The sequence below is a fragment of the Eschscholzia californica genome, unplaced genomic scaffold (assembly GCF_041429995.1).
Source record: "Eschscholzia californica isolate CP2 unplaced genomic scaffold, dmEscCali1.0.p SCAF_4, whole genome shotgun sequence".
Classification (NCBI taxonomy): domain Eukaryota; kingdom Viridiplantae; phylum Streptophyta; class Magnoliopsida; order Ranunculales; family Papaveraceae; genus Eschscholzia; species Eschscholzia californica.
Genome location: NW_028238461.1, coordinates 13,376,522 through 13,401,262, shown reverse-complemented (window position 1 = coordinate 13,401,262; position 24,741 = coordinate 13,376,522). Strand labels below are relative to the sequence as shown.

The window sequence follows — 24,741 nt, the reverse complement described above, 5'->3', positions numbered from 1 at the left end:
AGTTTTAAGTTCTCATCAAAAAAGTTTTGCTATAAGTTTGCTGTTTGTCCTTCTCTGAACTCTTTTTATGGCCCCAGATTGATCATTCTAAGACTCACAAACAGGCAATTCGAAAGCACTTAGACTAGTCCGATTTCAGACGGTTCAAATTAAATCCAATTAGAAGAAGGCTAATAGTAAAGGTTGCCAATATATGGATAAACAAAGTTCTTATATGGACAACAGTTTTGGGTGTAAACATACATATTTTCATAAGGGGACAAGAAATTTTGTTGTATCTTAATCTCCATCACCACCTTCTTCAAAAAACCAATCACCCACCGTGTTCTTCAAATGGCCATCATCACCCGTCGAAATCTCAAACTTGGAAAATGAAGAAAATTAAATTTTTTTAGGAAGAATCTAATATGATTTTCTTGATCAATTAAGTTGTCACGCTAATTTAATAATTTTTCACCAAGGGCCTACTTGTTAAAAAGGCTGAAGGGAAATCCATATATTAAAAATATAGACAACATACTAAACACATAACTTATACTAGCTCTGCTGGTCAGCCTTGAGAGTTCCATCCAAGAAACTTGGGTTTGAGTCACATTGCCATCGTGTGTAATTTTTTTCATTTTCTTTTGCGACTTTATGAAGTTAAGAGTAATATTGCTAAATCAACCTTTATTTTTGCTCCGCTACACTTTTTCTTAACTATTGTATTATTTTAGGTGGATTTCTTATATCGTCTAATGTGAGTTTAAGGAATAGAAATTTTATAATTTTTTATAAAATTCCAACAATAGGTAAATATATATATATATTGATATCCAATATTCTAAGAAAATTTAGAATTTCATTATATTAAATGTAGTTATAAGTATAATTTAATGTATAGTAAAAAATGTTTTTGGTTCACAAATCTAAGTGATAGCGGTTTTTTAGACTAAATCTCCTATAAAAATGATATTAAAAGATACATTTTTTATCCTACGGTTATTTTCTTCAAAATGTATGTGGATTCCTCTATAGTTTTCATCTATTTACTTGTTAATTATCTTGCATTTTGTTTGATTTTTGCTTATAATTTTGTGTTGTACGAACGGCCTAAAAATGATATTAAAAGATGGATTTTTTATCCTACGATTATTTTCTTCAAAATGTATTTGGATTCTTCTATAGTTTTCATCTATTTACGGGTAAATTATCTTGCATTTCGTTAGATTTTTGCTTGTAATTTTTTGTTGTATGAAAGGTCTAAAATCAAATTTCGCACGGGGCTCCGAAATTCTTAGGCACGGCCCTGGTTGTAGGCCCCGGATTGCACATACGTTGTGAGAGGCCCCATGTGTAATCCCGGAACTTACAGTATTTTGGGCGGGGTCTTTAGCCCCTCCCGAAGTAAGAAGGCACAAGCCGAACACAGTCTTCCCATGTGCCCAACGCAAGTATGGTTGACTTAACTATAATAACTAATCTGAGAAGCCTAAAACATGCCTCTCTCTACCCGTACAAGTCATTGCAACTTGTACCTTTTCTTGTGTCCTCATCCCATCACCATCAAAATGTTTTGGCATCCATCATCATATTCCATTACATGACCAAGTAAAATATTACTAGAAGAAAACATATTTTTTTTCTGCCCACCAATTATCTCGACTAAGTTCAGGATAAAATAAGTGATCAGATAAAAGAAGTACAAAAGTAGTTCTCTTAAGATCTTGTCCGACCACATATCTTATTTGGAATTTAAAAGAGATATTTCTCGGGCAGCTATCACACTTTCTTCTCCGTCTCTGAGTTTCTCAACTTATCCTATAGCTACTAATGAACTGTAGAGATTTTTCTTATTGAACTAAACAATTACTTGATGTGAATGATTTGGATTGGTCAATGAAAAATTAAGACCAACTTGATTCATTTTGTTATTAGATGAGAGATGCTAATTATATAACTAAAATTGTGGAAAAGATGTTGACATTTCATCCTAATTGACTTTCTTGTAAATTTAATTTTCATTTAGAGAGTTGTTTGCTCATGAAACCTAGAGATGGAGGAAAAATTGTTTATCACAACTCATGGTAAAATCTCACCCATCCAAAATGGATGCTTTCCCCTTTTTTTTTTTGAAATGAACAACAAAAATCATTACAAAACCATTTTACATAATGAAGAGATAATACAAAAATACATAAAAAATTTATGTCATGAATTGAATAAGTGTTATAACAGTTCCATATAAGACAGCCTGAGCCTTTAAAGGCCATCTATTAACTCTTAAAGGCCATCCTGAGGACCCAAAAATCAATCTAAGTTAGATTTCTTTTATTTATATTCAAGTTCAATACGTTCTGGATTTTCACTTCTATGGGATCGAACCTATGCCTTCCGGATTGCGGAGTAGGAGTCCAGCCACACCTGGAGATGGTGGACTATTCTTCAAACTTTTGAACATAAATCAGTAACGAGATGGAGTTATAGTTGTTCGATAAGTAATTCTATCTGAAACCCGTGAACACGTGACAGTAGGTACGAAACACGTGTGCTAGAAATTGTATCTTTTTATAATAGAAAATATTGTTTATACTTAGTGCTTTGTACTCCAATTCCTTCTTATAATTAGAAAGGAGAAAATGAAACAAATAATTAAGAAAAAAACACAAACTTCTCAACACAAAAGAGAATCACCAAAATGGCTCATTCTTCGACATTTTTCAACTCCAAACACAATATAGTCACCCTCTTCTTCTTCTTCTACCTTTTCTCCTCCATCTTAATCTTCTCACCAACATCAGTATCAGCTCAGACCACATCAGATGATCAATGCCAAACAGAAGAAACATCATCTTGTATAAATAAATCCTCAGCACTTTCACTCAAAATAATTGCCATATTTTCAATTCTAATTACTAGTATGATTGGTGTTTGTTTACCACTTTTTACGCGTTCGATTCCTTCTTTACAACCCGATCGAGATCTTTTCATTATCATAAAATGTTTCGCGGCTGGTATCATTCTTGCTACTGGATTTATGCATGTTTTACCCGACTCTTTCGATATGTTATCATCGAATTGCTTGTCTGATAACCCATGGCATAAATTTCCATTCACTGGTTTTGTTGCTATGCTTTCTGCTATTTTTACTTTAATGGTGGATTCAATGGCTACTAGTTTATATACTCAAAAGAACATGAAGAAACAGCAAGGGATGATAAACCCAGACCCTATTACTACTCTAGGAGTTGAAAATGATGATAGAGAGATGGGAGTGGTAACTAACCATTCCAATAATATTACTACTAGGGTTTCTGATACTGCAGGTTCACACTTTCATGGTCATCACCACCATGGGATGACTACACAAGATGGTTCAGACAATAAGAATGGAACAGTTGTAGGTACTCAATTACTCAGATATCGCGTCGTTGCCATGGTAATAATTATCTCCCTCTACTAGTGATGTTTGTTAAGTTCGTTTATATCCAAACTCAAAACCAATTGACAATGAGTAGGTAGAACATAGTTGTGGTATTCTGATTGCTAATTTTTCTTTACGCGGGACTATTGTCATAATTAAAAAACTTATTAGAATTTTTTTAGATAAAAAAATTACTCTTACAAACAATATTTATGCAAAGGGAGAAATTATGTAATTATGGAGGTCCTTTGTTTTACAAACAGCTTTATTTATTTACACAAAAAAGCGCCCATTCCGTAATTAAAAACATGTTATTAAGAAAAATGGTATTTATAACTGTCATACCTGCTTTGTAACAAAAAAATGTATTCTTAGATAACAAAAATTAGTTATGATCTTTATTTACACAAAATCATTTTTATTTACACAAATTATTGCTCTTTAGTAAGGAACGTATTTTTAGGCTAGCTCCGTACTTTTTAGTTTATATTTTTGCATGCTAATAAGTATATAGCAGTTATAAAAAGAGAAATTTGGCCAAAACTCTCTAAAAAAAATTGGTCTTTGGTTAAAAAGGATCAGCCAATTTTTTTTTAGTCTTTACCTCCCTGAGTACCTTTTTTTATTAGCAACACTTCGCGACAGCTTTGGAACGTCTTGCAACACCTTACAATAGTTTTACAGCTTAGCAATGTCTTGCAATATTTGGATTTTTTTTTTTTTTTTTTTGCCAAAAACTCTTGGTTAGAGTGGTAAGAGGTATAATCTTCCACCTATAGGTCAAGGGTTCGAGGCACACGCTGAACAATTCAAAAAAAAAAAATTTGGATTTTTAACAAAACAATTTAACTTGCCTTTTTAACTAAATTTTTTTAAAAATTGAGTCTTCAGCCCAATTTTCTTTTATAAAAATGAAAATTCCTAAGACAACTAGACCTGAAAAAGAATACTATACATACTAACAGATGAGTTGAAAATAGATTGATTTGATCACCAATTAATGTCATGTCGACATTAATTTTTGAAATTGTCTACCAAGTTCCCTGACAGTTACAACAAAAGAAAATGAAATAAACTCAGGATGTCCTTAGTGTACGGTTATTAAATTTCTATGTAGACATTGAAGGTTCTCCTATGATTTGACAAAACAATAGTTTGAATCTATCACCACTTCTTGTTAAGGTTAAGTCATTAACCTGATCATGATTATCATAATTATATCAGTTTAATGTTTCTATGTCAAATATATTATAAAACAAAGAAGATAAGCACAACTATATATAATAGTCAATAACTATCGTTCTCAAAAAACGAGAACATTTTTATTGTTGTTCTTTGTTTAAAAGCAACGCTATTGTAATGCCAAAGCCGAGCTAAAAATGGGTGCATGTTGATTAAAAAATATTTCTTTGTCACCCGCCCCAAATAAAAAGAGAATGAAAAAAAGTTAGTAGAAGAATTCATATCTGGCAAACAGTAAGCGATAAAAAAAGGAGAACCTTTTTCCAACCGAATGAGTTACCCCTTGGAGCAGAGAAAGACACTCCCATCTCTGATTGAAGGATTTTCTCCCTCGATGAGAGAATGTCAAACCTTCCCCGGTCATGAGACTTAATAAGAGTTTAAGAAATGAAGACAAAGATGAAATGTTATCACATTTCACAAAAACCCTAAAACTTCATGTTTTTATTGTTACTAGAACGTGCCTCGCATAGTAAAATTTCTGGCCTCGCCGCTGCTAAGTCATGTTGATATGGGTATGGATGCAGGTACTAGAATTGGGAATAGTTGTTCATTCGATAGTGATAGGGTTGTCAATGGGAGCATCGAACAATACTTGCACCATTAAGCCTCTCGTGGCTGCACTTTGCTTCCATCAAATGTTCGAAGGAATGGGTCTTGGCGGTTGCATTCTCCAGGTATATAATTAGGGTTCACCATACCCTTACTCATCTTGGCTTGTTAACCCATAAAATTTGTCGATTTTGTCAAATGTTCCAACACTCATACGCACCACGCCCATCATGTCAAAATCTGAAAGTACTAACTTTAACTCAAACATCACAGTTTGTGAAGATCGTTAAATTGTTTTTCATTAGTGGCCAATTAAGTTCATGTTTTATTGATGGAGTATATGCAGGCAGAGTATAAGTGGGTAAAGAAAGCAATAATGGTGTTCTTCTTCTCAGTGACCACACCATTTGGGATAGCATTAGGGCTTGGACTATCAAGTACATACAAAGAAAACAGCCCTAAATCTCTGATAACAGTGGGATTATTGAATGCATCTTCAGCTGGTCTATTAATCTATATGGCTTTGGTTGACCTACTTGCTGCTGATTTCATGGGCCCTAAGTTGCAGAGAAGTATTAAGCTTCAAATCAAGTCTTACTTTGCTGTTCTTTTGGGTGCTGGTGGCATGTCCCTTATGGCTAAATGGGCTTGAAATGATTAACTACACTAAGGCTTAAGAATCCAAGCTAATTCTGTCTCTGTTTTCATTTTCTTTTTTACTTGGAACATGCTACTTGGCCCAACAAGAAATAACCCCACATGCCCCAATCAAGCAAAGATTGAAAATGGTTTTGCTTGGTTGGGCTATGCTTTGGGCCAAATAGGGTTTATGTTTCTCCTTTGGTGTGTATTAATGTGTAATTCAATGATGTAATTATTTTCTTGTATTTTTCTTTTCCTCTCAGACACTGAACTAAAATGGTGATTAAGTTCAAATAAAAAAGAAAATGTTTTAATATTGATCAATTCATGTTAACTAACAATTACTTTTCCATAGATTATTAAGGTTATCTGATGCAAGAGTCGAAGACCACTACGCATACAGATTATTTAGAAGTGTTTTTATTAGCCCCAAGATAAGTGTTCTTTTTGGAAATTGACTATGATCTTTGACTAAATTCTTACAAGAGCGGGCCTAAAACGCAATTAAACTATGATTCACAGTCCAACTGATTTATTTATACTTTAATAACACAAGTTCAATCTGTCAAGTTTGTGGCCATCCAACTCAAAATCAATTGGCAATGAGTGGAGAGGACCTATACTTTATATTCTTGGTTGCTAGTTACCCATTCTCCCATGTGGGACTATTCTCACACAATCAACTAAGGATTCGTCAACACTTGGTTGCCCAACTGGTTGATTGTGTTGACATAAATTCCAAAATCTTAGAGGTCACAAGTTCGGCTTCGAAATCAAACTTAAGACCTCTAGAATTTTAGAGTTTACGTCAACATTATCGACCATTTCGGGCTACCAAATGTTTTTTAATACTAATTCATTGGAGTCCTTTGGTAAGCTACGTAAAAAAAAATGCTTCTAAATCAATTTTCTCCTCTCTTCTTCCACTTATCTTCTCTCTCTGTGGACTCTGTCAATATTTAACAAAACTCTCAGTCTCGCTCTATCTCTCGGTGACTCATAAATTTCCCAAAATCATTGTTTTCAACATTGGCACAAGTTCAAAGTACATATAGTAAAGAAAACCAATAAAATCATACCTATAATTGAAATCCTAATTCTATTTGTGTTGAATAATTCAAAATTTTTAGAGAGAAAAAAATCAAGATCAAGTTGTAATCAAACTAACAACAAGCGGGGAGATGAAGAAGAGACAGGGTTGAAGGGCCATGTTAAATTCACGATTATATAATAATTGGAAATATAGACATGAAATAAAGACACGATAATTTAACGTGGTTTGGTCGAATACTCAAGACCTACATCCACGGAGAAATAACTCTTTATTAATAATTCACCACATACGATTGTATGTGGGTTTGATCGGTTACATTGGTCAGACATAACTCGATGAGTTTAATTCCTAGAACCCTCTCCTATTTATAGATGACTTAGGGTTTAGGGTTTCCTAGTTTCTGATTACTAAACTAGGAAATAATACAAAATCTATCTAATATTACCTTAGATAGTTACAAGAGATATTCTGAATATAAGAAACTAAATCTTCACATATCTTCAATATTCTGAATTCTTCTTGATCGTCGGATATCGTCTTCTCGATCTGTCACGTACATACACGTGTTACACACGTATATTATTTCTGCAACTTATCTTGAACGTCGGATCTCCTATTTTCGATCCGTCTTATGTAACGTATCCTATTACCCCCCCCCCCCCCCCCCCCTCTTGATTGATTTGAGGACTGAAAGAAGACTTTGGAAGTAGAGGGGGCAGGAGTCGATTCGATCTACTATGCCTTTCACTCGGTCTTTCTCGCCTTGGTCCGTGTCTGGGATCGATTTGATTCCCCCCCCGCAAGTTGGAGCACGTAAATTTTGAAGTGTCCGACTTGGAGAGAGAAAAAAGAAATACTTCTTGATTCGTCGTATTTGTCTTCTTGCAACTCTTAGATTGTGGAGGCGTTGGAAGATGATTGAACGATGGTTAAGTCACAACCAAAAGGTTGGTAGTTGCGGTCAAAAATTGAGCGAAAATCAATGACAATGAAATTACATGTATTTTTCTCATGTATGTAAAGCTGGTCATCATTGTATGAAGAAAATGTCAACAACTAAAAGGTTGTGATGATTAATATCTTGTCGTATAAAAACGTCAAAGTATGAACTTTAGGAGTGACAACAAAATAATGTTGTTTTGTTTAAAATCGACAAAAAATCATTGTCGGAATGCCAAAAAATATTGGATAAGGAACAACCAAAAAGATGGTCGACATGAAATTCATTGCCAAAAAAAGGTAAGATCGCGGATATAAGTCCGGAATTAAAAATAGAGATATTCTATTCGTTGAAGAAATATTCCAAAATATAATTTGGTATGAAAGACAAGTCATCATATTCCAAAATATAATTTGGTTTTGACCAATGGTCGTCGAGTATAACATAGACAATCAAAACCCCGAAGATGATCAAACTTTGGAGGAGATTGACGAATTGTATTGATCTGACACATATTGTGAAAAATTTTTGATTAATCTGAAGGTGTCAGATTTGTTTGACATTAAAAAGATCCAAGCACAACGAGTGAAATCGTCTACCAAAGTTAGGAAATAACGACAACCGGAATGTGAGGGGACGGAGAAAGGTCCCCATAAATCGGCATGAATAAGTTCAAAAGAACGAGAAGAAGAAGTATGACTTAATGAAAAAGGTAAACGTGTAAATTTGGACAAAGGGCAAATTTCACACGGAATTTTATTGATTGAAACTAACTTCATACATGGAGTTTCTTGAAATTAAATACTTAAAAGTAGTAAAAGAAGGATGTCAGAGGCGCCAATGCCATATATCGGAAACATCTTTATTATTGAGACTAGTATGAGAAACTGAAAACGAACAAATCTTAAGATCCGTGCGAAGAAAATAAAGTCCATCATGGAGATTACCAAGTCCAATCGTCGCTTTCGTCAATTTGTCTTGAAAGACACAAAAAGCAAATCGAATGTTACTAGACATCGAAGAGAATTAGTAATTTGATAAACCGAAATTAAATTGATTTTAAATTCTGGAATGTGTAAAACATTATGAAGTAGAAATTGTTTATTGAAAACAATCGTTCCAATATGACTAACTTTAATGTGAGAACCATCCGGAAGACGGCCAAAATAATTAGATGGGGCATTAGTATAATAGGACAAGCGAGATAAGTGACAACAGATGTGTTTGGCGGTGCCGGAATCGATGACCCCAAGGAGGGGATTGAAAAGAAATACCTGAGAGATTATTAACCGAACCCGCGAGATTAATGCCCGGGTCGGTTTGACTAGGCGCGGTGTGGAGGGTGCCTACAAAATTTCATTGCTGGTCAAGAAGGGACAGCAGCCCACGGTATTGCTCATTAGATAAGCTTGTTGCTAGAGGCACCTCCATGTTGTTTTAGGTTTCGGTGGTAGTGGAAACGTTGGCCACGAGTGGACCCGGTCGTCGATTCGGTCCGGGACGGCTCAGTGGACCTTGCCGATTCGGGTAACCGTGAAGTTGGAAGCATGTGGCCCTAACGTGACCATGTTGTTGGCAATAATCACAAAAAGGATGTCGTCGTTTCGGACGTTGACCATTCGGTTTCTTCATACGAAAGGGACGTTGATCATTAGAAGTGGCAAGAGTGGCGACCTCTAGTGGATTGGAAGTAGCGGCCATGATATTTTGTTGGATTTCCTCTTGCTTAACAAGTGAGTGAATCTTCAAAATTGAAGGAAAATGATCCATTAATAGAACTTGACTTCAAATTGCCGAAAATCGATCATGAAGGCCTTGAAGAAATTCCATGGCACGTTCTTGATTAGAACGATCAAGTAATGATTTCCCTTGACCACAAATACATGGATCAACAACTAAAAGAGATTGTAACTCATCTTGAAGAGATTTAAGTTGAGTGAAATATGAAGAAACATCATGTCTTTCTTGTTTGTTTTAATTGATAAATTTTCGGAGCATTGGTTTGAAAAAACCTATCATATAAATTACGCCTAATATCGGCGGCATTATCTTCGTATAGAACGGAAAACCGGATATCCGGAGCAATAGAATTGATGATCCAACTACTAACAAGATCATTACACCTTCCCCATGAATGTAATTGAGATGGAGAAGCGGGTTTGGGAATAGAACCGTCAACAAACCCGAACTTATCTTTTGCTCGAAGAGTCATCTTCATAGCTCTTGACCAGGAGGCATAGTTATCTCCTGTTAATAATGGAGTCATAAGAATAGTTCTTGGTGAATTAGAGTGATGAACATCAAACACCGGATTAGGTGGAGAATGAGGAGTATAATCTCCAGAATCGATATCAGTAGTCATAAATAAATAAAGTGATATTAAAAAAAAATTGAATTGGCTCTTATACCATGTGAAGAGGTAAATCACCTCTTGATAATAGAAGATAATAATTAACTGAGCACAGAGAGAGAGAGGGACAGAAATCGTGTGGGAGAGAGAGAGATGGGAGAAAGTCTCTGTGTATTTTATTCATAGGTTTACATGGGTATTTATAGTTTTACAAGTAAGTTACACATAGCAGTAATCTAGGAAAAATACAAGAATATTAGTACATAAATTGGGAAACTTCCTTATACAAGGATATTACATAAATAACTTCCTTAATGATGTAGATTGTTGCGGAAGCGTAAAAGTAATGGAATCCACCATTGTTAATAAAATAAACTAACGAAATAAAACTGATAAAATGACGATAAACAATAAACTTGACTAATAACTTGATTAATAATAAACTTGGTTGATAATATTCTCTTATCTGAATGACCAAGACAAACTGGACTTCCTTTTATAGGAACTAAGACACTTCTAGATAGACTCAAACTAGGATTCCTAAATATCAAAGATACTCAAACATGGAAACTTCTAAACCTGAAACTCTCAAATCTAACCCCTAATGGATTCGGCCGTGAGGCCCAATGACTTGAACGTGAGACCCATGATGATGGCCTCCATCACTTAATATCTAACCCTAACCGATTTAGTCATGTGGGTCGGTTGGATCGGTTGGGCCTCTCTTGATGGACTCGGTTGGTGAGATACCTTAACAATTCAACTACAAGTTTTAGGTTTAGGACTTTATGTTCATCTCTATGAATTTAAATGTCGTAAGTAAATTCATAGGTACAACATAATATCATCAAAGAATCAAACAAATTCTTCGAATTGAAATAAAAAGACACCAAAAAATGATCAAACAGGAGCCAGTGTTGGAACATATTTATAAGCTCTACACCATCTATTCATTACAGAAAACCCAGAATTTGATCCTAAATCATAAATTAACTTGAAGCTCATTTGCTTAAGATCATAACTTATAACTTTGTTATTTGGAACTTTCAACACCAACTTTGACTCTTCTTCTTCTTCCACAACAAGCAACACATCAAACTCAAATGAACAAACCAAATCTTCATTCATCTTCTTTACAAGATACCCATTTTCCACTTGACTAAGATCAACTCTATATTTTAAGTTCCACCCTGAATAATCTATCTCCATCTCCAAAATATCGAAATGGGTAGTAGTTACACATGAATCACTTGTTTGAATAAGATGCAAATGATTCTTATACTCTCCAAAGTACTTAATCCTCCTCCGAGATCCATCGGGTAAAGGCGGAGGCATCGGCATTGTTTGGACTAATTCAAGTTCGATATCAAGGTAAAGAGAAGGCGAAGAATTAGTCCAACTAATCCAATGCAAAGAACCATTCCAAAAAACACCAGATTCAGAGAATATATCTTTAGCTGCAGAATGAACATCAATTGGGAGTAACTTCCAAGATTTTCTTTCAGAGGAGTAAACTTCAATCTTGTATTTCCCCCTATGATTACTCCAAATGCAAATAGCTTTATAGTAAGTCGATTTCATCGGATCAAAAGCTAAACTAACACTACAAACAGAGGCGATCAAACGACCTTGAGTTCCGTACGGAGATAATCGAAGTTTCTTATAATGTCTTGTAGATGGATTATATATAAAATAAGATGGATTAATTCCTATCCCATGTTCAAAACTACTACAACAAAAAAGACCATTACAAGATTGTTTAATCTTTATACCTCTAGGACTAGAACCACCACAATTGACAAAAGTTAAGGTATTGAAGGAGATAAAATTATTATGTGACGTAGTAGTACCATCAAGAGAGATGATTCCGAATTCGAGGTTCACAGTGAAAGAAGGTTTGTATAAGAAGAGCCCTGGGGTAGAAAGGCGGTGGGCACGAATGCAATGAGCTTGAACGAAACGGGTATCGGAGATGAGAGATCGCCATTGTTTTGAGACAGATTTGAACACAAGTAGAGATTTAACTGGGGTACACAATAGGATTTGTGTTAAGAGATTAATATCGTTTAGTACAACGGATGATGAGGAATTTTCGTCGGTGGTGGTCGATTCCGAAGCTGATGGTTGTGAATGGAATGCATATGGAGATGGGAAAACAGAGAGATCTTCCATTGAAGAGAAGAGACTTTTGTTTTGGGTTTTTTAAGAGAAGTGCAGAGATACATATGAATATGATGATAAATGTTTTTTTTTTTTTTTTTAAGAGAAGGGCATTCTATAAATGTTTTGACTCACAGTATTTTTTATTATTTATTTTGCTTCCAAGAAATTAAGCGTGTCATTGAATTAGTGGGGGCATATCTTTGATTATTTCTAAGTGATGTTACATTTGAAATAGCAAGAGAAAATTATGGTCTTTCAAAAAAAAAAAAAGAGAGAAAGTTATGGTATTGGAGCATAGGGTTTGATAAATAGTAGTTATAGAATGCCCCGCCACAATCCCCACCCGGTCCCGGCCGGGTATTTGGCAGACTGTGATTTAGAGGAAGAAAGTAACCGGCCACGTACCCTTGGTCGGGATTGTGGTGGCCGAGCATTCTGCCATTTTTCTTTGATAAAATATTCTTTTTGTGATGTTTTCCAGATGACCTTCTAGTTTTGACTAGTTTCTCTCCCGGTTCTTTACTTTACGTTGAATATTTAAATACCCCTCTTTTGTCATTTCAATACATTGACTATCAAGTCTACTACTGTTATAACGGTTGGACACCCCTCTTAAGTCCATGAAGTCGTGAGATCGAGTCTCGGTGGAAGCAGTTTGTCATCAAAATTTACTATGTAATTTATGCAATATACAAAGTAAATAATATAATAAATTTGTAGGGCTTTAGACATCTTTCATTATGGTTTAAATTAGGCGGTTATCGTGCTCATCGCAACTGACTATCAAGTCAACTTTCCACTTCCCTCAAACACCCCTCTTAATTTTTTTTTGTCTTATTTTATATTTTCGTGTTTTTTTCTCTCACCTCTTCATCTTCTTCCTCTCTCCCCTCTTCATCTTCTTCCTCTCTCCCCTCTACCATAGTCGTTGTCTGCCGGTTATAATGGATTCTAAAAATTGGATGATTTTGTTGCTAATGTACCTACTACTTGACTTGGGCAAAATCTGATGTTGAGCTTTCAGATTGAAATCATGGATTCTCTGTAAATAGGTTGTCAATGTAGGGTATATTCTTATCCTAACATAGTGATGAACTCGAAATAGAAGTTTTAGCTCATCCATCATTTAACATATCCATAGAAAACTAGAAATTTCGACATAGAGTGTATTGTATCCTGCCTAAGTAGTTCGGCGAGCGACAGGGGATGCTTCTTTACTAACCATAATAGGATTGCACGAACAAGAAACATGCAATATCTATTTGTAGATCTCCTTGTATTCGGGCATCCTGCTAATATTTGAAAATCATATCGAGTCCAAAGGTTTTGAAGATGTTTCGGTCCCCATCTCTTCTATAGCATGTTGCAGCATGGGTTTTATCATTTAGTTTCTCAGGGGAGCCTTTAGAAATTCTTTAGAAAATGTGGGCTGAAAATTTGGTGGCCTAAGTGAGGCTATGCTTGTTCAGAGCCAGAGTCTGAGCGTGGGTGCCTTCATTGATATTCTATATAGTAAAACAACTAGGTCTGTTGTGGGAGATAAATCTGACCGTCAAGTTTCTGTTGGGAGTTTTCTTTCAATCGGATCCAATGGATTAACCATTTTAAGTGATCTATTGAGTAACTCTACCTACAATTAAAGGTTAAAGAGTCTTTTATGCGCCATATTTTGCACGGAGCGAAAAAAGGTTGAGTGAGGTTTATCTATAATGGCATCACCCAAAGAAGATCTACCACGTATGGTTAAAGATGACAAGGTTAAAATTGAAAGTGAAATACCAATATTAACACTTTCCTAATGAAACCTTTTGATAAGAATCCAAATTGTCCATGGTGAGAATATGAGGGTCAAACAAACAAATTGGTCTAATTTTGGTGAACAAATGAGAATTGACCCGTGTGTGTGTGTGTGTATATATATATTGATCTTTATGAAATATTGTTTAATCCATAACTAATATAACATGTTGGTCATGGACCTCATGGTAATTACTACTTGCCTTCACTATGCCAATGGCATATTCATGTGTCAAAGTAATAGTTCCACATCTTTTAGTCATGTGGCAAAGTAATAGTTCCACATAGATTGGGAAATCGCTCAGAGCTTGGGTTGTAGGGGTGTGTTGAAGTTTAGTTCAAGACTTTTAGGCTTGTGGAAATAAAATCCAGTACTCACTGGACTTAGGTCTAGGAGTGAAAAGCAGAAGAGAGACAATATCGATAACTGTTAAGCAATGGGCACTAGATATACCAAAAACTCAATCCTCATTTTTCACTTGAAATCTTCGTTAACCCTCACTCGCTTTGAAATAGCAAGATTCGAACTCTGGTTTTTGTGTCCGAGAGACTCAATGTGCCATTCAATTCTCACATTTCCGTGCTAGATCTCAATCATTTGAATATGTCGCTGGTATTCGACCACTTAAGTAAATTATACTTAGTGAATGAAAAGAACATATTTTCTTACATGTTAACATTTCTTGGCTGGTTGGTTCATGTGATTTGCCTAATAAGCTACCTGCTAAAGATTTCAATTTGATACAAAATATTTGTTCCTAGTATATTTGTTCTTCTTGTTCAATGACCATTAATCATTTACATGAAAAAGAGATGAACTAATTAAGCAACACTAACAACAACAGTAATTTGCTTAAAAATCATAAGCAACATTAAACGAAATTGCTATATGTTCTCAACCAACTTCTTTGCTCCTTTGAACCATCTCTTATATCCTGCTTGTGATTTGCAAATGTAGAGCTTTTGATAAACCATAGTTGCTTTATAAGTTGTTGGTATCCATCTTCATCCTCGTCCGTTGTTAGCCTTGTCCTTGTTATAATATTGTTCTCTGTTGCTCACGACAGTTGAAGTCTCTAATATGTTTGCAGTTGCCACGACATCTGCGTTGAAACCTCCCTATTCCATTTCAAAATCACAATGTCTGAGAACATAATCGTGTTCCGATTTTGTATAAACTCCTTCCCTAAGCACATTGCTACTAAAGTTGATTTTGGGTTCACTAAATTAGACAAGTTAGACTCAGATAATGAGAAGAAAACAAACACCGCCTTGGTGATTGTACCACTTACCGTTTAATTAGAGTTATACTTAAATTGGGCCGAAGACCCAATTTTAAACTTGAGAAAATGGTTGATTAGGTCAATAAATTATTCATAATAACTAAAAAAACAAGCATCTTTCTCTATTAATCAAAATGTGCCAAAATATTACAAGTAATGAGATATAGAGTTCAAAATAATATGGGTATTTATCAATCAGGTCATTTTCTATTTCTTTTCTTCCCTAAATACCCTTTCCTACTTCTAGTCAGTTTCTCTCTCTTAAAAACCTGAGAAAATTTTTAGGGTTTCTTTTGTTCTTCTTCTTGTCGAATCTTCTTCAACTCGGTTCTTCTTCTTCATAGATTACATTAAAAATAATCATTCAAAACTTAATATAGATTAACATCTTCGAAATCAACATATTCTTCTTGAAAATGCCTCAATTCCTCCGGTGAAGTTGTTCGAAGGTCTTCGAGGTTTGCTAAGCTCTTGAAGTCGTTCGGGATTGCTGAACGAAAAAGTTTTTAGGTAAGTTTAAGTAATTGAGAGTAATGATTTGGCATATCCACTTTGGTAGTTCTCAGCTTAATCTATTATTGGATAAATCCAGTCTTGTCAACCGAGTAAATAGTGGTAGCCATGAAGGAAGCTGACTGAATATTCCTGTATTAGCAAAATTGATCTCATAAACATTATATAGTTTGGTAACCAGTTTGGGAGACTAACTAGGCCTAATGGATTGAATGACAAGTCCAAGGTATGTAAACTTCTCAATTTCCTCCTGAAGCTTGAAGAAGCTTTCTTAGAATTTAATAATTTAATCACTAAACAAAACCCACCTCAGTTTCCTCTTGAGGAAGCTTATTCATCAATTCATGATCTTTGTGCTTCAAAAAAGAAATTATCTGAAGGTCAACAAATTCATGCACATATACTTACATCCAATTCTGTAACTGATTCAGTGTTTTTGAGTACTAAACTTGTGTTCGTGTATGGGAAATGTGGGTCATTAGCGGGTGCTAAGAAGTTGTTTGATGAAATACCTGAAAGAACTATTTTCAGTTGGAATGCTATGGTTGGTGCTTATGTTTCGAATGGTGAACCATTGGGAGCTCTAAAATTATACTGGAAAATGTGGGTATTCGATGTAACTGTAGATGCTTGTACTTTCCCTTCTGTACTAAAGGCTTGTGGGGTGATAAAAGATTTGAATTATGGGACTGAGATTCATGGTCTAGCAATAAAGTTTGGCTTCGTTTCGGTTGTCTTTGTTGTTAATTCTATTGTGGGAATGTATGCGAAATGTGATGATTATAATCAAGCAATGCAATTATTCGATAGAACTACTGAAATGGGAGATGTTGTTTCATGGAATTCTATTATTTTAGCTTATTCAAACAACGGAGACTTGAGGCTCTTCAGAAGAATGAGAAAATCGGGTGTTCAAATGAGCTCGTTTACTTTTGTTGCGGCTCTTCAAGCTTGTGAGAAACCATAATTTTCGAAATATGATATGGAAACCACGCCATTCAAGAGGTATTTTCATCTTAGTTACCTAATACTTGATTTCAGCTTAGAATCAGACTATTAAATGCGTCAACTTAATAGTCAACTTTATTTTCAGCTTAGAATCAGACTATTAAATGTGTCAACTTGATTTCATTGAGAACAATTAGCTTTATCTGTCTTTTTTTCTATTCAAACACTGTATTATGATTTTCATGTCAGGATTTAACATTTCTGCTGACTCTACTACTCTCTTAAGTGGAGATATGGAAGCCTATTACACACAATCCCATTATTACCCAGACGACATATCGTGTCAAATTGATATCAGATGGTTCCCGGCGCATCCAAAGACGTCCCGACAAGTTTCCGATTTCCTCTTATGACGAAAAAACAGAGATGGCAGTGGAGAATGTTAGCTTGTCTCCCATACCTAATGCCTCTTCATGAAACATGGATATATGCAGAAACAAGATTCAGGCTTCACCCATTTTTAGAAGACTTTGAATTCATTACTTACCCATTTCTTGGTGCACTTGGGAGATTAAAGCCTTGGTTCTTAATGGCGTATTTTTTTGCTGCATATCTTGGGGCAGTGAGGAAGAAAGAATGGCCACACTTTTTCCGTTTTTCATATTGTGGTGGGTTTGTCACTCGATATTGCATTACAAGTGATTGGTACAATAAGTCGATGGATGCCATATGGTATATATAATAGGAAAATAGGTATGCATTTCTGGACAGGCGTTGCATTTGGTTACTTGTTTACAGTGCTTGAAAGCATTCGATGTGCTCTGGCTGGAATGTATGTCGATATCCTATTTGTATGTGATGCTGCATATATTCAAATCACGTATGACTAAGATTGTGCTAATGATGAGATCGTGCTGAATTAAGTAAACTTCTTTTTTAAATATACTCTTGTATTTCATTTTCGGGGTGTTGAAGGCTACAACTTGAAGAATTTGTTTAAATTCTTTCGCATCGTTATATTTAGTTCGTACGAATTTGTTTAAACTCTTATTTTATATTCTCGATTTGCAAATCGAGTTTGAAAGATATGCATCTCAAGATTATACTCTGCAAAGCTTGCAAATCATGTTTGCAATCTATATTTTGCAAACACATGTTTGCAGCACAGACTGTTGCAAACACATGTTTGCAGATCAGACTGTTCCAAACATGTTTCCAGAACAGATTTTTGCAAATACGTTTGCATAAGAGATTTTTGCAAACACGTTTGCATAAGAGATTTTGCAAACACATTTGCATAACAGATTTTTGCATACACGTTTGCATAAGAGATTTTTGCAAACACGTTTGCATAAGAGATTTTTGCAACCACGTTTGCATAACAGATTGTTGCAAACACGTTTGCATAACAGATTGTTGCAAACACGTTTGCAGAAAAATGTAAAGGAAAAAAACGCCGTTTTTTTCTGAGATTTTTTTTGTGAAAAAAAGTATTGAAAGTGGATCTTGTTAGAAAGCTAATGAAAAATCATTTCTAAATATATAATTTTTACAAGAATCCGACATATCAAACAAAAGTTATATCGATTTAAAGTTTAAAGAAAAATAAAAGAATTTAGTTACACAAAATGACAAAAAAGGGTATTTTAGTATTTGCACACTTTTTGACCTGAATAATAATTTTCAAATGTTTTGTGCTTTTCTACTCATTTTCAATATTATTTTGACCTTTCTAGAAATTACCCCTTTAAACTTTTTTTAGTTAAAAGACAAGTTATATATTTTTTTGTGTTAAAAATTTAAATTTTGTATTTTTTTTTTGCTCAAAATCCAAAGAGAAAATGGCTATTTGGGTTCAAAATATTATCATAATAACTAAAAAAACCATCATTTTTTTGTATTAACCAAAAGTTGTCATAATAATATTGGTAATGATATATAAGGTTTGAAATAATATGAAGAATTATAGATCAGGTCATTTTCTACTCTTTTAGTTCCCAAAATACCCTTGACCCTAAAACTCTATTTCTCTCTAAAAAAAACGAGACCAATTTTAGGGTTTGTTCTTCTTCTCCTTCGGCACGTCTTCATCAATCTTTGAACAGTGAAACCTGATCTACAAAATTCAAGCATGTTCGTTCTCCTTGCGATCCTATATGTAAGTGATTCCGCCTGAAACTAAAAGAACTTGAGATTTTCTTCTCTTCTTATTGTTTTATATGAACATCTCCCCACTTTTCTTCTTCTTTTTCTTATCTCGGAGTTTTGCAACTAACCTGATGCTCCAGGGATGATAATTGATCATGTATCTGGATATTTTATGCTTAGAACAAATTCTACTAAAACTGATTATGCACATTAAATTTTCATCTTAACTGTGATAACTCGCATTCGACCAGATCGAATCGTACCAATAGCAGAGAGATTTGGAATGGATCCCGAGGCCATACTTGATAATGTAAGCAACACTTACAAACTCATTATCCTATTTCAAATTCATCATTTTCATAACCTAGATAAAAGGGAACATAAATGCTCAACCCTTCCCTTTGATGATTAATCAGTAGTGACTGGCACTTTCCTTTTAATTTACTTTGTTAGACGTATTATGTTTGTTTTGTTTGGATGAAGATTGTATATGCCAGTGCTTACACTTATGAGCATCAGTACAACCTACTAGTTGGTCTGGCTGCTAAAATGGCCGAAGAACTTTTCAGACTTTTGGTGAGTTACTTCTTTATCTTGTATTGCTATCTATTTGGGTTTTGAAGATTAAACAATCTATGAGACTGATACAAAATGACTCACGTTTATTATCTCGTGAATCATTGTAGATTATTGATTCAATCATCGCTCTCTTTCGAGTGGATTTCACTGGCCGTGACGAGCTTGCTGATCGCCAAGTTGCATCTTGTACAATAGTTATAGAAAGCATCTTGATGACTCGTTTAAGCTGTTCTAACTGACACTCAAATCTTGCAGCATAAACGAAGCTTTCTCGTATAAGAAAAATTGCTGAAGAATTCAACGTTCCAGTCTACATGACCAACCAAGGTAACCCTTGCCAAACTTTTAACCATTTTTACACTCTCCTGCTACCAAAACTAACAATTACCATATGATTTTGGGATGTTGCAGTTATAGCTGACCCAGGTGGAGGTATGTTCATATCTGATCCAAAGAAACCAGCAGGATACCATGTTCTGGCCCATGCTGCCACTATCAGGTTGATGTTCAGAAAAGGCAAAGGTGAAAAACGGGTCTGCAAGGTGTTTGATGCCCCCAATCTGCCCGAAGCCGAAGCTATATCCTTTTACCACATCATTCATCTACACACACACACACACACACACACACACACACATTTCATACGTATTTACTAGTTGAACTACTCTATTAAACCATCTCTCTGTGTCGCTGAATCTTTCGAGGTATTGATGGGTTCATCTTAACCAAATATCACATTTTCTTGATGGGTTCATCTTAACCAAATATCACATTTTCCAGATAACACCAGGAGGTATTGCATATGCAAAGGACTGAAGAGCTAGGATCTATTTCTCTGTCGATATAGACAGGTTTAGGTAAAAACCTATTTTCTACTGTTTCACCATATATCAGAAATCAAAATAGGATTAATAGATGCAAACAGTAGAATCTTCATCTTATATTTCATGTGTTAATCTCTGAAGTTGTTTCACAATTAAGACTTTTCCACATTTTGGTGTTCATAAATCATAGTACATTTTTTTCCTAACCAAAGCTCAATTCAACAGTTCAAGCACCAACAGAAAACTAAAATTTGGTAATTAAGTTCCCCAAAGTGTCCATTTGTCCAAACCCCATCGAACATTGAAACCCCAATTTAGCATCTCTTATTATGTTCTGTGTTCTGATGGTACAACATTAGGGTTTAATTTCTTCCTTCATTACTACTTATAGTACTCATTTTTTTCTGAAAAAAAGAATATGTATTTTCTTTGTAATAATCTTATAAATTGATTCCTTCTTTTTGGTTAAATTGAAAGGATTTCATAGAGTTTTATCAGCAAATAGTTATCATTTATAGGTGAGGTATCTTAACCCAAGTTTCTTGTTCTGTGGCAGCTCCATTTTTAGGTTAGAATGAGATTTATGAAACTACTGTTGGTCGTTCTAGAGTTTCAACCCTACTTCCAGTACTAACTACAAACTGAATTATGTGACAAACTGTTAAAGTAGCATTGAGTACTTCAATCATATTGCTCTATTAAACCAGAAGTTTGAAGCCATTAAAGGAGAAAAGGCAGGTTTGGAGTCTAAAATAAGGAAACTCACAGTGCAAACTGAACAATGGAGGAAAGTTGTTGATACATCAGCAAGGTACTATCCGGAGTAGATATGAATGGGAGAGTTGCTGAGACATGTGGGTCAATGGACAAATAACTCTTTGATGGTGGATATTCTGGTTTCCACCATTCACTATTAATCAACGATGATTTTGAATATGGATTTGACAGTGGAAAACATAAAGGCTCTGGAACGGCGAGTTGTGGAACAAAAAGGGTCACAAATAAGCAACTTCAGTATCTCGGTGACTGCATTTTTCATTTGTTTCCTGTCTCGATTACTTCTTTTTAAGGTTCCGAGAACATTTCGCAGTAGTATATCTAGTTGTTATTGTGTTGTTCGGATTCGAAGAATGATACTTTTGTTTGTAAGAATTTAGTTTATCAGTATATTTCTCGTTACTTTGTCAAATCATCAGAACAACTTCGACAGCTTCTTCGTTTGCAGTCAAAATTTCGAATAATTTGATGCGTCAACCATTTGAGCTGGCCCGAGTGGTTCGAACATCCCAATAGTTTAGATTCTCGATTTGCAAATCGAGTTTGCAAGATATGTAACTCAGGATTATATTCTGCAAAGCTTGCATATCATGTTTGCAGTTTACATTATGCAAACACATGTTTGCAGTTTACATTATGCAAACACATGTTTGCAGTTTACATTATGCAAACACATGTTTGCATATCAGATTGTTGCAAACACGTTTGCATAACAGATTGTTGCAAACACGTTTGCATATCAGATTGTTGCAAACACGTTTGCATATCAGATTGTTGCAAACACGTTTGCATATCAGATTGTTGCAAACACGTTTGCATAACAGATTGTTGCAAACACGTTTGCATAAAAACGTAAAGGAAAAAAACGCCGTTTTTTCCTGGTTTTTTTTTTTGAAAAAATATATTGAAAGTGGATCTTGTTAGAAAGCTAATGAAAAATCATTTCTAAATATATAAATTTTATAGAAATCCGACATCTCAAACAAAAGTTATATCGATTTAAAGTTTTGAAGAAAAATAAAAGAATTTAGTTACACAAAATGACAAAAAGGGGTATTTTAGTATTTGCACATTTTTTGACCTGAATAATAATTTTCAAATGTTTTGTGCTTTTCTACTCATTTTCAATATTATTTTGACCTTTCTAGAAATTACCTCAAATCCAAATATGTGTGTTTTGTTTGGTTAAAAACTCAATATTTTTTACAAAGGTGTTGCGAAGCGTTGCGAGGGGTTGCAAGGTGTTGCAAAGCTGTTGTAAGGTGTTGCAAGGGGTTGCAAAGCGTTGCAGGGGGTTGCAAAGCGTTGCAAGGTGTTGCAAAATTGTTGTAAGGTGTTGCAAGACGCTCCAAAGATGTTGCAAAGCAGTTGTAAAGTTGTCGCAAAGTGTTGAAAAGTTGTCGCAAGGCGTTGCAAAGCTGTGCAAAGTGTTGCAAATTAAAAAAGTACTCGTGGAACTTAAGACTATAAAAAAAAATTGACTGCTCCCTTTTAACGTAAGTCCAAAAATTTTAGGAGTTTTGGCAAAATTTCCTTATTTTATGTCTAAATTAAACATAAGTGTCTAATTCATCAGTCGAAATTACAATGGTATCCTCATTTGAGTTAGACGCAAATTAATAAATTCAGATGAGTTAGACTTAGACGAGTTTCTGAATTGGGTCAATTACAATGAGAAAAGTACTTCTATGTTGTTTAGCCTAAAAATGCCTTCTTCCAAAAGGTAATTTGAATGCATGCATTTCCTTCTTATCTAGTAGTCAATTTTGGGTTACCATATAGTATGAAATGTCTTGCAACTTGGAGGCATTCTTTTACTTTTTCTTGTAGATAATTGAGTGCAATTAAGACTGCTCTTTGTTTTTTCCCTATGGAGAAGAGTATAGACAAAGAAAAAGAATATCACTTGATGCTTTTCTAAATTTAAGTCAAATTCTTTATGTTGCTTTCAAAATATTGGCAGATAGTTATCAAAATGTTGTTGGAATTTTAGTTGTATGAAAAAGCAAAAAAAAAGGATATATTATTTCTATATTTTTGATGACTAAATTATAGCAGATATTTATTAAAATATTGTTCAAATTCTAGTAATATGAACTCTAAAAAGTATCTTGGAGTGAAATATTGTCTGAGTGTCTAATATATAGACACCAAAGATGTTTAACGACTTGACAGATGAGACCCAAATTCAGTCAAGTTTTTTGTGCGCGTCTGGCTAGTCTCACCTGCATTAACTTGTCAATATAAATCCATATATTCTAACGTAAAATATAAAAGTTCACTTACACATTACAAGAAATTGAAACTACTACAACAAGAATTATGAGTTAACTAAAAAATGTACCATATTTTTTTAGTCGGTCCAAGAAAGTTTGAAATTTTAGATGAGTGGGTTTTTCTTTTTGTATATATTTACTGATTGCAGGAATATATTCTTTAGGATATTCTAGCTGCAGGACCATATCCATAGATATCATTTGTAACTTTCAACTTACAAAAGGATGGTGTTTTACTTTTATTGAATGATTAGGAAAATATTTGCTTTTATTTCGTTTCACATTTTCCCCTTCTATTTTGTTTACAAACGTGACTAACATGATTTTGAGTAAGTAGAAGTTAAGGAATCATGTAAGTTGCGAGATATATTTTTATCCAGTTCATACCAAAATTTAGTTGAACTAGTGTGAGTTGGATATGAAATGAAATGTAAAGTCAAACATTTTAGTTAGAAGTTACATGTAAAAGGAAATCTCGCCATGGTTGTATAAGTCATCGAGTTAGATATCTTAGGGTGATGGAATGGAACATATATGAATTGCGCGACAACAAAGTGATTACTAGACATAGTTAGATAATTAAAGTTAAGTGGGACTTATAACTAAGTTCAAGATGTCAATGATACTTATAATTAAAAACCCAAACATGAAATAATAAATAAATAAACCATTCTTGTAGGATTTGACTCCCTAACCACTTCATAGCTTCTAAACACTTAGAGACATGATGATAACAAACTAGTCCATAACTAAGAAATTTCAAGTAAAACTATTACCAAGTCAACTAAGCTTTCCTTGATGAAAAAAAATAAAGAAACCAATCAACCTAACCTAGAGATAAGGATATCACAATACATGCATAATTGTAACTTATATTATTTGAAATATGATAATGTATCATATAATTGAGTAATTGAAGTCATATGACATGTACACCTCATTTTCAATTGTACATCATGTCGAAATAAATATAAGACCAGAAAACTTATCGTATTTATGATCGAAAAAAAAAGCCACTTTTGTGTGACGATAACATCTCAATACTGGTGATAACACTTTCTTCGCGGTTTATCTTCCAACATACAACACTCTGACGTACAAAAAGAAACATGTATACTTCGCCAGATTGTCAAGAGTCACATTCTACATATTACTATGTTATGTAAAACCACATAAATTTCCTATGGGAAGTTTTATAGGGCCTCCCCAATTTTGTTAAAAGGCCTCCCCATGAACCATTTCACTTGGTA

The 24,741-nt window shown here is 34.4% G+C and overlaps 3 protein-coding genes, 1 long non-coding RNA gene and 2 pseudogenes across 5 annotated transcripts; 4 read left to right on the top strand and 2 right to left on the bottom strand.

Moving 5' to 3' along the window:
* The first annotated feature begins 2,635 nt into the window (after positions 1-2,635).
* LOC147542893 (putative zinc transporter 10) lies at positions 2,636-6,163 on the top strand. Its single transcript, XM_086635260.1, has 3 exons — positions 2,636-3,418; positions 5,173-5,322; positions 5,544-6,163. Exons 1-3 carry the CDS (start codon positions 2,678-2,680, stop codon positions 5,847-5,849), a joined length of 1,197 nt encoding a protein of 398 aa, XP_086491386.1. The 5' UTR covers positions 2,636-2,677; the 3' UTR covers positions 5,850-6,163.
* Positions 6,164-9,618: 3,455 nt separating this feature from the next.
* LOC147542892 (uncharacterized) lies at positions 9,619-10,195 on the bottom strand. The gene is made up of 2 exons (XM_086635352.1): positions 9,862-10,195; positions 9,619-9,701 (listed from the first exon to the last, which is right to left on the bottom strand). The coding sequence occupies exons 1-2, from the start codon at positions 10,193-10,195 to the stop codon at positions 9,619-9,621; spliced, it is 417 nt and encodes a 138-aa protein (XP_086491478.1).
* An 886-nt stretch (positions 10,196-11,081) lies between these two features.
* Positions 11,082-12,355, bottom strand: LOC147542891 (F-box protein At5g07610-like). Its single transcript, XM_086635351.1, has one exon. It carries the CDS (start codon positions 12,353-12,355, stop codon positions 11,084-11,086), a length of 1,272 nt encoding a protein of 423 aa, XP_086491477.1. The 3' UTR covers positions 11,082-11,083.
* A 3,604-nt stretch (positions 12,356-15,959) lies between these two features.
* Positions 15,960-16,906, top strand: LOC147542890 (pentatricopeptide repeat-containing protein At3g63370, chloroplastic pseudogene; annotated as a pseudogene).
* Positions 16,907-17,245: 339 nt separating this feature from the next.
* On the top strand, positions 17,246-17,883 carry LOC147542889 (protein TIC 20-I, chloroplastic pseudogene; annotated as a pseudogene).
* A 1,060-nt stretch (positions 17,884-18,943) lies between these two features.
* LOC147542888 (uncharacterized) lies at positions 18,944-19,933 on the top strand. 2 transcript variants are annotated; one of them, XR_015223417.1, is made up of 3 exons: positions 18,944-19,045; positions 19,287-19,345; positions 19,519-19,611. It is a non-coding gene; the product is annotated as an uncharacterized LOC147542888 (long non-coding RNA). The 2 variants fall into 2 exon arrangements; XR_015223416.1 differs by lacking the exon at positions 19,519-19,611 and adding an exon at positions 19,870-19,933 and having other exon boundaries at positions 18,962-19,045.
* The last annotated feature ends 4,808 nt before the right edge of the window (positions 19,934-24,741 follow it).